The sequence below is a fragment of the Carlito syrichta genome, unplaced genomic scaffold (assembly GCF_000164805.1).
Source record: "Carlito syrichta isolate Samal-C Ts95f unplaced genomic scaffold, Tarsius_syrichta-2.0.1 Scaffold306946, whole genome shotgun sequence".
Classification (NCBI taxonomy): Eukaryota; Metazoa; Chordata; class Mammalia; order Primates; family Tarsiidae; genus Carlito; species Carlito syrichta.
The window spans coordinates 550440-562133 of NW_007251042.1; the positions used below are offsets into that span (position 1 = coordinate 550440).

General features: G+C 55.9%; 1 protein-coding gene across 1 annotated transcript in view; it reads left to right on the top strand.

Moving 5' to 3' along the window:
* Positions 1–7377, top strand: part of PDLIM2 (PDZ and LIM domain 2) — a 13561-nt gene extending 6184 nt beyond the window's left edge. The window contains exons 6-8 of the mRNA XM_008063553.2: positions 3121–3197; positions 3418–3563; positions 6826–7377. Coding sequence (XP_008061744.1) covers positions 3121–3197; positions 3418–3563; positions 6826–6899 — 297 coding nt within the window. The 3' untranslated portion in view covers positions 6900–7377. The remainder of the gene's footprint in view (positions 1–3120; positions 3198–3417; positions 3564–6825) is intronic.
* Positions 7378–11694: the final 4317 nt, after the last annotated feature.

Here is an 11694-nt window from a genome sequence, read left to right on the forward strand (position 1 = left end):
AAAAAAAAGGGTTTTTTTTTTTTTTTTTGTAGAGATGGGGTCTCACTATATTGCCCGGGATGGTCTCAAATTCCTGGTCTCAAATGATCCTCCCGCCTCAATCGCCCAAAGCACCGGCATTATGGGCATGAGCCACCATGCCCTGCCAGGGTCCCTCTTGAAAGTCACTGTGCACTTAAAGGCTCTAAGAAGTCTCATGAGAAAGAAACTCATTTGATTTGTTAATTTCCTAAACGTGTTTCATCGCAGTTCTCCTTCCTTCCTACTCCTGTCCCTGCCACTCACTCAACCTCATGTCCCCCAGGACACTTTTTGAGAGGTGTTGGCTACAGACAAGCTCTTGATAGGCAGGCGAGGGGAAGAAGTTTTCCTGGACTTGGGGATGAAGTGCCCTTTCTGTCAAGACAGGGGTCCCAAAGTGCCTGGGAGGGAGGAGAGAGGTATTGCCTGTTCAAGTGAGGGAGGTGGGCTCCTTCTCCCCTGGGCCTGGTGGTCTGGTAGAAGCAAACAGGAGAAAGGGCTGTGGCTGCAGGAGCAGAGGTGCCATGGCCTCGTGGCCTCCTGCCTTCTGAGCTGGCTGAAGCTATAGAGAGCCCAGGGTGTGGGACACCACCGGCCCTCGTGGTGTCTTCTGGAAACTAAGCTTCCCCCTCCTGTAGACACATGCCTTGGTGAGCAGATGGCAAATGACAAAAAGCGCCTCTCCCTCTGGCTGTAGACACAGCTCATGGGGGGTCCTGGGATGCTGCCTCTAGGCAGGGAGCATGCAGGCCTGTTGGGAGACGTGGCATGGCTCTTGAGTACCCAAGGAGGCTATGGCGCAGTCCTTCAGGGGACCGCATAGCACCAGATGGTTATCTAGCCATGCGGGCATGGGGTCCCAGCCCTGCATCTGATGCCTCAGGGGGCTTGGACTAGTCACTCTGACCTTTCCTGCAGTCTTCTGCCTGTAGGACATTTCACCAGCGAACCCCAAGAGCAGAGGAATGCCAGCCACTGGAAGAGGCCTGATGGGGCCAGGGTCTAGGCCTGTCTTCTCAGGACTCTGAAGTTGTTGTGTTTGTTAGAAGACAGGGTCTCACTCCCTTTTCCAGGCTAAAGTGCAGTGGCACCGTCGTAGCTGACTGCAGCCTCAAATTCCTGGACTCAGGCAGTCCTCCCGCTTCAGCCTCCTGAGTTAGTTGGGACTACAGGCTCATGTCATCATACCTGGCTGATTTCATTTCTTTTTCTTTTTTTCTTGAGTCAGAGTCTCATTCTGTTGCCCAGGTTGAAGTGTAGTGGCACACTCAGAGCCACCCCAATGTCAATCTGCTAGGCTCAGGAGATCCCTCCTCCTCAGACTTCCAAGTAGCCAGAACTATAGGCTCGTGCTACCATGCCCAGCTAATTTTTTGATATATCGTAGAGATGAGGTCTCACCAGTTTGCCCAGGCTAGTCTCAAACTCCTGAGCTCAGGCAATCCACTTGCCTCAGCCTCCCAAAGTACTGGGATTACAAGTCTGAGCCACCGTGCCTGGCCTACCTGGCAGATTTCTAAAAAAAAAAAATTTTTTTTAAAGACAGGGTCTTGCTTTGTTGCCCAGACTGGTCTTGAATTCCTGGCCTCAAGCAATCCTCCTGCCCTCTCCTCGCAAGTGTTGGGATTAAAGGCATGAACCATCATGCCTGGCCCAAGAATCTGGAATTTTTGCTTTAGCTTAAGAGATTTGTGCAGTTTTTTTTTTCATTTGGCCCTATAATTCATCTATGACTTTGAATTTTATTTTAATTAATTAAGTAATTTTTGAATCAAAGTCTCTCTTTGTTACCCACGTTAGAGTGCAATGGCATGATCACAGCTCATCACAGCCTCAACCTCGTGGGCTCAGGTGATCCTTCCACCTCAGTCTTCCTAGTAGCTGGGATTACAGCCTGCACCACTATGCTTGATTATTTTTTTTTTTTTGAGTTGGAGTCTCACTCTGTCACCCAGGCCGGAGTGCAGTAGCACGCTCATGGACCCCCAGCATTGACCTGTTGGGCTTCAGCGATCCTTCCACCTCAGTCTTCCAAGTAGCCAGAACTACTGGTGTGCACCACCACACCTGGTGAATTTTTTGATTTATTGTAGATATATTAGGTCTCACCAAGTTGCCCAGGTGGGTCTCGAACCTGTGGGCTTGCCTTGGCCTCCCAAAGTGCTGGGATTATAGGCTTGAGCCACCGCACCTGGCCTTGATTTTTTTTTTTTTTTGGCAGAGATGAGCTCTCATTATGTGAATTTTAAAATCAAGATAAATTGGCTTCCCAGGAAACTGTGTCCTCAGCCCTGTGCACTCGGCCTCCTGGCTGTTTCTATGTCTCTCTCCCTTCCACTGGCTGGTGCTGGCTCCTCTGGCTCAGTTGGGTCCCGTTGGGGTAGCCACGGAAAGAGAGCAGGGGAGGCAGATGTGTAGGCTGGAAATTAACCTCAAGGAGCAACATTGAAACCCAGGCAAGATTTCCATGTGGAGAGCAAATGTAAGAGCCACAGGTGGATGGAGCTCACCTGGAGGGGTGCCACTGCTGCCAAGGTGGGCCCAGGATGGGCTTGGCTCTCCCTAGCTCCAAGGGGCAGGACCAGACCTCCCAGGTCAGTGGGGACAGGCTGATCAACTCAGAGCTGGCCCTCGTGGGAGAGGAACCAGCATGTGTAGGAGAGCGAGCACCTGTCCAGGTTCCAAGGGGGTCTTGACCCCTTCACTCCCCCTTTCTATTTCCATGTCCTCACTGCAAAAGGGTCGGCATGCTTTCTCCCTGCTCGTTCTGTCAGACCAGAGCCACGCCTAGTGTGCAGCATCTTTGAAAACAGATAACAGAGTGACATTATAGGAATCTGCAGAGAGGCATGTCTGCGCGTAGCTCCTGTCACCTGGTGTCTGCCTTCTGCCCCTTGCCCAGTTCCCTGGCAGAACCCACACACCTCCCTCCCCGCCTGGAACCCAGCGGTCCCTGTGCCCTGGCCGGGGACCCACCGGTCAGCGAGGGCCGGGAGCCCCCTGGTGCTGGGCCTGGGAACAGCCGGGCCTGGCGGCCCGCAGGGTGTGTTGGCCTAAGGCTCCGGCCGTGACTCCTCCCCGGCTGCCTCCTCCCCACAGGCCGGCCTCGGCCGCGCTGGCGACTCGGCTGTGCTGGTGCTGCCGCCTTCCCCGGGCCCGCGTTCCTCCAGCCCCAGGCTCAGGTACCAGCAGGCCCTGGAGGGTCGGGTGGGGTCGTGGAGAGCCTGGGTGGGACAGGAGGGAGACTGGCTTCCCCACAAGGAGAGGTCCCCGGAAGCCCGGTTGGCTTTCCTCCGGCGCCCAGAATCATGCCTTCCTCACCCCCAGACTCTTCTCCTGCCCCCCTGCTTGTCTGGGCACGGGACCCTCATCCCTGGCCGCCTCCCATCCCCACAGTGTGGACTCAGAAGGGAGAAGCCAACTTCTGGACGAGGACTCTGAAGTCTTCAAGATGCTGCAGGAAAATCGTGAGGGGCGGGTGGCCCCTCGGCAGTCCAGCTCCTTTCGGCTCTTGCAGGAAGCCCTGGAGGCTGAGGAGAGAGGTGAGGCCCTGGGGGCTTGGGGGGGGCAGTGTCCTTCTGGATACCGGAGGCACTGATTGGACCAGTCGCTGAGCTAGTGTTTCTTAAGAGCCTGTTTGGGATGAGGCTCTGAGGGGTGCATACATTGAAGCTCTCCCAGTCCCTGCCCTTAGGAGCTTACAGTCTGGTAGGGGTCACCAGGTGTCGCCCAGAAGTAGCAGGCAGTGCTGGCTGAGATTGGGAAAGTGCCAGGCAAATGTTGAAGGTGGGCCTGTGGGGGCTGGGTCGGTAGGGAGGGCTTCTCGGAGCAACAGGGATTCGACTTGGCCCTGGGTGGGGGGGACAAGACTTAAACCAACCACCTTAAGGTGGTGGCAGGAAGTACTGAGGGTGGTGGAGGCTGGCAGCTGCCGGAGCGTGGGTGGGGTGGGGTGGGTGGCTTTTGGGTGCAGGAGTGGGAGAAACAGCAGGGCCTGGAGGCTTGGAGGGTGGACATGGAGGTCACCTCACCACAGGGGCGGTAAAGGCCTCGTGAACTGGGCTGAGGAGCACCCAGCCCAGCAGAGCAGTTAGGATAATGATGCCAGGCAAGGTGCTGACTGAGCAAGACAGACCACGTGGGTGCTGGCCAGCGTTCAGTTACTCATTTGACAAACACTGTGCTATCTGTTGGACCAGATGTGTGCAGAGTGTAGGGATCAAAAGTGGTCGTGACCCCACATCTGCCCTTGAGGTGTCCTGTGTATTGGGGCAGACAGGCCTGGCTGGCTGGCTTCCAAGGAAGTGGACCCTGCTGCAGGATGAATGCCCTCCAGAGTAGTGGAGAAGGGGTCACTGCCCTGATCGGTAGGGAGAGGAGGCGGTAGCTGACCGGACTGACAGGGAGGTATCTGAGCGGCAGATAACAGACCCCTGGTGGCTGGTTCCAGCTCTGATGTTTAGTTTCCAGGGCCGTTTGCAGAGGCATGGGGGTAGGGTGAGAAGGCTTGGAACAAATCTTGTCCCTCATGACCCTGAGGCCTCAGCAGGGCCCAGGAGGCAGCCCGGGGAGCGCTGTGGGGGAAGGGAGTGCAGACAGATGGTGACTTTGCCAAGGGAGCCTCAGCGTCCATTAGCTGCAAACAGGGACAAGAGCTGCCCAGTGACTCTGTGCTTCAACTTGGCATCGCCCGACAGCTCAGATGCCATAATGCATATAAAAGCCCTTTGAACATGGTACAAAGGGGTTGTGGTACTGCTGTGATCTAGTGTCACCGTCTGTTCACATCGTCGTCCGTCACTGGAGCACAAGACGGGGAACGCCCACTGCAGCCCGAAGTGTCCGACGCCTGAGCAGGGACGGGCCCGGGCCACTTTAGGAGGCCAAACCGGCCCTTGACCAACCTCAGCCAAGTGTCTGCCACGATCGCCTTCCTGCCTCCTCACCCACGCTCCCGCTCCCTCACGCTCAATGTGCCAGTGGGGTCCGCCCTCAGTGTAACCTCCGCAGCAGCTCCGGGGAGCCGCCTTGGAGGGCGGGGCTGTGCGGCGGGCAGGCCCTCACCACACGTCTGTCTGCCTGCACCCCCTCAGGCGGCACGCCGGCCTTCCTGCCCAGCTCGCTGAGCCCCCAGTCCTCCCTGCCCACCTCCAGGGCCCCGGCCGCCCCTCCCAAGCTCCACACCTGTGAGAAGTGCAGCACCAGCATCGCGTGAGTTTGCGGGAGTGCTGGGTCGGGGGGCACCAGATGTTCTCAGGAAGGGCTGGGCCTTCTAGCGCCCAGCATTGGAGCCTGTCCAGGACCCTGGGGGAAACTGCTCCATGGTTTTGGGGTGGGTTATTTGCAGCCGCCTAAGAACGTCTGCTGGCTTCTTCCGCCCTTATCTCCTCCCTCTCCTCCTTTTCCCATCCCCAGAGGAATGAGAAATGCTACTGCTTTTGATTTCTCCTCAATAATCTCAAAGCCTCTGGAGATCTGCCCTAGATGAGGCACGTCCTTCTGGAAAACCTTGTTCTTCCCCTCCCTCCCCCCTTTGGAGCTGGCTGGGTTTTCCAGAGGTAGGTGCATTTTTCTCAGTGGGTGGCATCAGAAAGCAACCACGATCTCTGGAAGATGGCTGAAAGGTCCCCCCAGGTCATTTCTTAGGTGTGCATTGTTGAGGGTCAGGTGACTGACTTTAGGCAAATACCTTAGTCTCTTGGGGCTTCAGCGTTTTCTTCTGTCGAGTGGTTAATATCCAGTCCCCTTGTTCTGCAGAGACAAGGAAAGGCTCAGCCTGTAATCCCACGCTTTGGGAGGCTGAGGTGAGTGGATTGCCTGAGCCGCGGGTTCGAGACCTGCCTGGGCAACTTGGCGAGACCTCATCTCTACAATAAATAAAAAATTAGCCGGGCGTGGTAGCGCACGCCTGTAATTCCAACTACTTGGAAGGCTGAGGCGGAAGGATTGCCAGAGCCCAGCAGGTCGAGGCTGTGGTGGCTGGGAGTGGGTACTGCACTCCAGTCTGACGACAGAGTGAGACTCCAACTCAAAAAGAAAAAAGAAAAAGAATGTGTTTTACATTGTGGTTCTTAAAGGCACCTGCATCAGAGGCCTTCAGAGGGCTTGATCAACACTGGCCGCTGGGCCTCACCCCCAGAGCTTCCTCTGCAGGAGGGCAGCTGGCTTGAGAATCTGCATTTCCAACTTGTCTGCTGGTCCTGGGACCCTGGATCGTATTTTAAGAACCACCACTGCCGGGCATGGTGGCTCATGACTGTAATCCCAGCACTTTGGGAGGTGGAGGCGAGAGGACTGTCTGAGCAACCTGGCGAGACCTCGTCTCTACAATAAATAAAAAAAATCAGCTGGGCATGGTGGCACACGCCTGTGGTTCCAGCTGCTTGGAAGGCTGAGGCGGAAGGATCACCTGAGCCCAGCAGGTTGAGGTGGCAGTGGCCGAGAGTGTGCCACTGTACTCCAACCAGGCGACAGAGTGAGACTCCAACTAAAAAAAAACAAAAACAAAAAACCACTACTCCGTTAAAAAATCCTGGGCATGTGGGACCAGGTTTTCAGTCTTTGAGTGAGGGAAGAATGACTTTTTTTTTTTTTTTGATTGGGGTCCTGGTGGCTGTGGGCGTGTGTGTGTGCACATCGGGGGGCAGTGATGGCTGGCAGAGTGAGATTCCCGAGAGGAACTTGGAGAGTCAAGTCCTTGAGAAAGTCTTCCCAGGCCCTGTCGCCCTGTCGCCAGGGCGGGGATCAGGCCCCCCGGGAATGGTGGTCTCATGCCTGGTCCCTAATGCCTTTCCCTTCCCGCAGGAACCAGGCCGTACGCATCCAGGAGGGCCGGTACCGCCACCCCGGCTGCTACACCTGTGCAGATTGTGGGTTGAACCTGAAGATGCGCGGGCACTTCTGGGTGGGTGACGAGCTGTACTGCGAGAAGCACGCCCGCCAGCGCTACTCGGCAGCCCCCACCCTCAGCTCTCGGGCCTGAGCCCAACAGCCCTCAGCCACCTTTCCTTCCAACCCAGAACCGTGCCCATAGCAAGCTGGCATGGCAGGGGCAGTGGCGGGTGGTGGCTCTTACCTGACTGAACTAAGTTTGGGGGCCTGGGGCCCCTTTGTCCTCGCTGGGTGAGGCCAGGGTCTGGGACCTCTCCTGGGTTGCAGGTGCTGAGGGCAGCCTCACCTTCCCGGGCCTCTCCCCCGTGGGACAGTCACTGCACCAGGGTGGGACACAGAGGACCTAGAAGGAGAGGGTGGGCCAGAGGTGAATGGGACTCACTCTGTAAAGTTTTCGACATATACGCTCTATGAATGATATAAATATGGACAGAATAAAGCGGATGCTTGTCTTTCTCTCCTTTCCCCAGCACCTGGGTATGAGTTACTTCTGTACTAGGTGGAGAGTCTTATTTACAGACTACTTTTCATCTTATCTTCCCCTCTCTCAAATCTCCAGGTCACTGCCCACCTGACATTCTCCAGATATGCCTCTTGAGGTTGGAGGCCATCCTCTTCCTTAACGCTCCCTTTTTTTTAAGAAATGGGATCTTGCTCTGTTGCCCAGGCTGGAGTGTGGTGGTATGATCATAGCTCACTGCAGCCTTGAACTCCTGGACTCAAGTGATCCTCCTGCCTCAACCTCAGGAGTTACCACGCCCAGCCACTTATCCCTCTTGTGAAGATGCTCGTTTTACTGAGAGGATCCCTTGTGCTGGGGAGGGAATGAGGCTCTCGCTGGGTACCTGGGGAGGAAACGTGATGCTAGAGAGCACCAAGCAGAGGGACAGGAGGAAGGCCTGGAGATCCAGTTAGCTGAGGCTTGGGAGATGGTCCCGTGCTGGGCTGCACCTCTCTGTGAGTCTGCCAACCCTACTGATGAGTACAGAAAAACTGGGTGGGCACGAGAGGGGGTGTGGTGATGTGGAGTGGATAGGCGGTCGGAGGGTGTAAACATCTAAAGAACTTCCTGGACTGGGCGCAGTGTCTTATGCCTGTGACCCCAGCTACTCGGGAGGCCAGGGCAGGAGGATGGCTTGAGCTCAGGAGTTTGAGACCAGCCTGGGCAACACGGCGAGAATCTGTCTAAAAAACATTCATTTATATATGGCTAGGTGCAGCGGCTCATGTCTGTCCTGTAATCCCAGCACTCTGGGAGGCCGAGGTGGGAGGATGGCTTGAGTCCAGGAGTTCGAGACCAGCCTGGGCAACATAGCAAAAGCTTGCCTCCACAGAAAAACAAAAAAATCAGCTGGCCATGATTGCCCGCACCTGTAGTCTCAGTTACTCAGGAAGTTGAGGCAGAAGGAACACCAGAGCCCAGAAGGTTTAGGCAGCAGTGAACCATGATTGTGCCATTATACTCCAGCCTGAGTGATAGGCTGAGAGCCCCGACTCAAAAAATAAAAGTATCTTCTGCATAGGCCTGCAGCCACCTGCCCCATTTGGGAAAGATAATCGCCAGAAATAACCTTGGGCCAGGGTTGCAGGTTAGCCTTGCCTGGGAGGAAAGGGACCCCACCCTGAGGGACCACCACCCACCAAGGGCCAAGGTGGTCTGCTCAGACCTTTCACCTCTTCCTTGGAGTCTCTACTGGCTTTGTTGTGGGTTGATTTGACAAACACAATGCATATGGCTAGTGCCAGGCATGCATACACTGGGGGCACATCCGAGTGGGGATAGGGCAGTGGTCCTCTGCCCGCCCATGGTTTTTGGCCTATTCACTAACCACCACTAGTCCTAATGCCAGAGGACACTTCAGAAAGCTCCCTCGGGTGCTGCTGGGTGCTCAGACCCACAGGCCTCCCTGCCAGCTGGGGAACGGGCGGCAGTCTTAGCTGTACTTCACAGAAAAGATCAAAGCTGGGCTCCGAGCTTTGTGGTCTCCTTTGGCAGCTCTGTGCTACCTGGCCCTTTGTGGAAGGAATCTTGGCAGAGACTGTGTTGATATAATTTACACCTTGATATAACTGTCTCACCTTGTGCCTGGATGGCTGCCTGAGGACGGGCCTTTATTTTTATAGAAAAGATCAAGGCGGGCTGTCTGGCTCCGGAATCTGTCCGCCCAGCGTCTGGTCAAAAGTGGGGTGGCCTCTTTGGCGCCACCTAGTGTTCGCAGCAGCCCATGGCAGGGAGAATGCTCACAAAAGAGGGGTTCCATTCGCTGGGGGACCCTTGGGTTCTGGGCATAGCGGGATACAGAAAGGTAAAGCACTTGTCTTGCTTTCCTGGAGATAGAGAAGGCAAGTGGCAGCGATCGAGCTGGTGTGAATGAAGTCATGCTATGTGGCGAGAGTGCCAAGGGCTACTCTGATACACCCAAAGTAGTGGCCACATATGCAGAAGGGTGGCCAGGTCCCCAGCAGGTGGAGGAGAGAAATGCCGAGTGACCTAGTGGCTGCAGGTGGGATGCTCAGTTTAGAGCAGTGGCTGACAGGGACACAGATAAGATCATAAGGGAGCCATGAATGCCAGAAGTAGTTTGAACTTCACCTCAAGGCTCTGGGGACACTTGGACATTTTTTTTTTTTTTGAGTTGAAGTCTCATTCTGTCACTCAGTCTGGAGTGCAGTGGCATGCTCACGGCCACCGCAGCCTCGACCCACTGGGCCCAGGTGATCCTCCTGCCTCAGCCTTCCAAGCAGCTGGAATTACAGGCATGTGCCATCATGCCAGGCTAATTTTGTTTGTTTGTTTGAGTTGGAGTCTAACTCTATCGCCCAGACTGGAGTGCAGTGGCCACTCCCGGCCACCGCAGCCTCGACCCACTGGGCCCCGGCAATCCTTCCGCCTCAGCCTTCCAAGTAGCTGAAAGTATAGGCACATGCTACCATGCCTGGCTATGGTAATGTTTTGATTTATTGTAGAGACGAGGTCTTGCCATATTGCTCAGGCTGGTCTCGAACCCATGGGCTCAGGCAATCCTCTCACCTCAGCCTCCCAAAGCGCTGGGATTACAGGCTGAGCCACCAAGCCCGGCTCTCTTCCCTTCTCTCTGCATCTTGGGGAATGACTTCAGAAGTGACAGATTTGAGTCAGAAGTGACCCAAGAGAGATGGAGAAATGACTCTTCGAGTTACTCAGATGATAAGAACGGCCAAGCTTCGGGAGCTCTTTGGAGGTGCTTGGGACATTTCACATGCGTTAACTCAGTTAATCCTCACAACTCTGAGATAAGTCATTATCCTTGTTCCATAGATGAAGAAACCTAGGACAGGTAGGTTAGGTAACGGGTCCCGGAACTCCTGGCTGCTAAGGGGAGGGTACCAGGAGTGGGATCAGAGACTGCCTCCTGGATTTCTGGCTGGGGTGGAAGGGTGGTGGCCTTGCCCCTCTGTAGCCAGAGGCAGGCTTTCAGGCCTAGCTCTGGCCAATGCTGGCCACAACGGGAGATCACACAGCCCTTCCAGGTCCTTCTCCAGGCTGGCAGGAACTGCCTCCAGGCTCTTGGCTCTGTCTTCCCCCGCAGGGCCTTGCTTGGGCTAAGTGTACAGGAAACAGGCTTCCTGAAGCTGGGACTTCCCCAGGAGCAGGGGCCGCTGGGCATTGCTGGCTTCAGGAGCTCATGGAAGGGAAGGTGCTCACCTTGTCAGGTGGGTGGGAGTGACTGTGCTGCCCCTCCCATTCCTTCAAGTATCACTCAGACACTGAGAAGGTACTAGGACTGCAGGCCAAGAGTCCTCTGGGTGGCGGAGGTCTGGCTGGGCGACCCCCCCTGTTGGGTGTTGGGTCAGATCCCCATGAAGGCTCTCAGCTGGCCCCGCTCCTAACCTGTTGCGTCTGCAACATCACAGGGGGTGGGGCCGTGGAGAGGAGCGTGTGTTGGGGTGTGTGTATGTGTGTGTGTGGGGGGGGCAGTTCTTTTGAGTCACACACAAAGCGTTGTGCTGAGACACTGCATTCCTGCTGGCTGGGCTTCCTGTTTCCAGATGCATTCCTGCCCCAGAGTCACCACAGAGACTGCCTGGAATCTGGCCCCACATTCTCCAAATTCAGAAGGCCTGTCTAGCAAAGGCTCCCTCCCCTGCACCTCCCTACCCCTGTATTTTGGAGGGAGGAAGTCACCTGGTTGGCCCTCCTACCTGGGAAGGGCTGGTGCGTAAGGGTCTAGTTCCTAGTTCCGTTAGGGGTTTGATGCCACACGTCCTCTTGGACTTTCATGAGGCAGTTCCCGCAGGCCCCCAAATCTCAGTTTCCCTGTCTGCCTGTGGGGGATTGATTGGGGACAGAGTGTCCAGGAGGGCAGGGCTGGGAGGGGGCAACCCAGCAGACCCAGGGCTAGAAGGAAAGAGCCGAGGCCTGAACAAGGAGGTATTGGGACATAGCCGGCAACTCAGGCACTTGGTTTGCATTCTGCCCGGTGGGGGCTTGGCCGTGTGCCTCAGTTTCCCCACTTTATACAGTTCTATAATATGATAGTTCTTGACTCTCTGATGAAGGATCCTGCAGAGGGTGTTTGAGGACCAGTTCCAAGAAGCAGAGGGAGTGGGCAGACTGTCTTCTCCCTCCCAGTTCACAGCCACTTCCTCAGAGCGGCTGGGGCTCCAGCCCCTCCCCCAGACGCCCAGGTGCAAGTTTGCACGTCCACCGGCTCCCTTATCTGCCCCCAGGGGATCTGGGCGCCGATGGGATGTTTCCCACCCTGCCCCCTCCCTCTGGAGGGGGAGGCGTCCTTAGAGGCC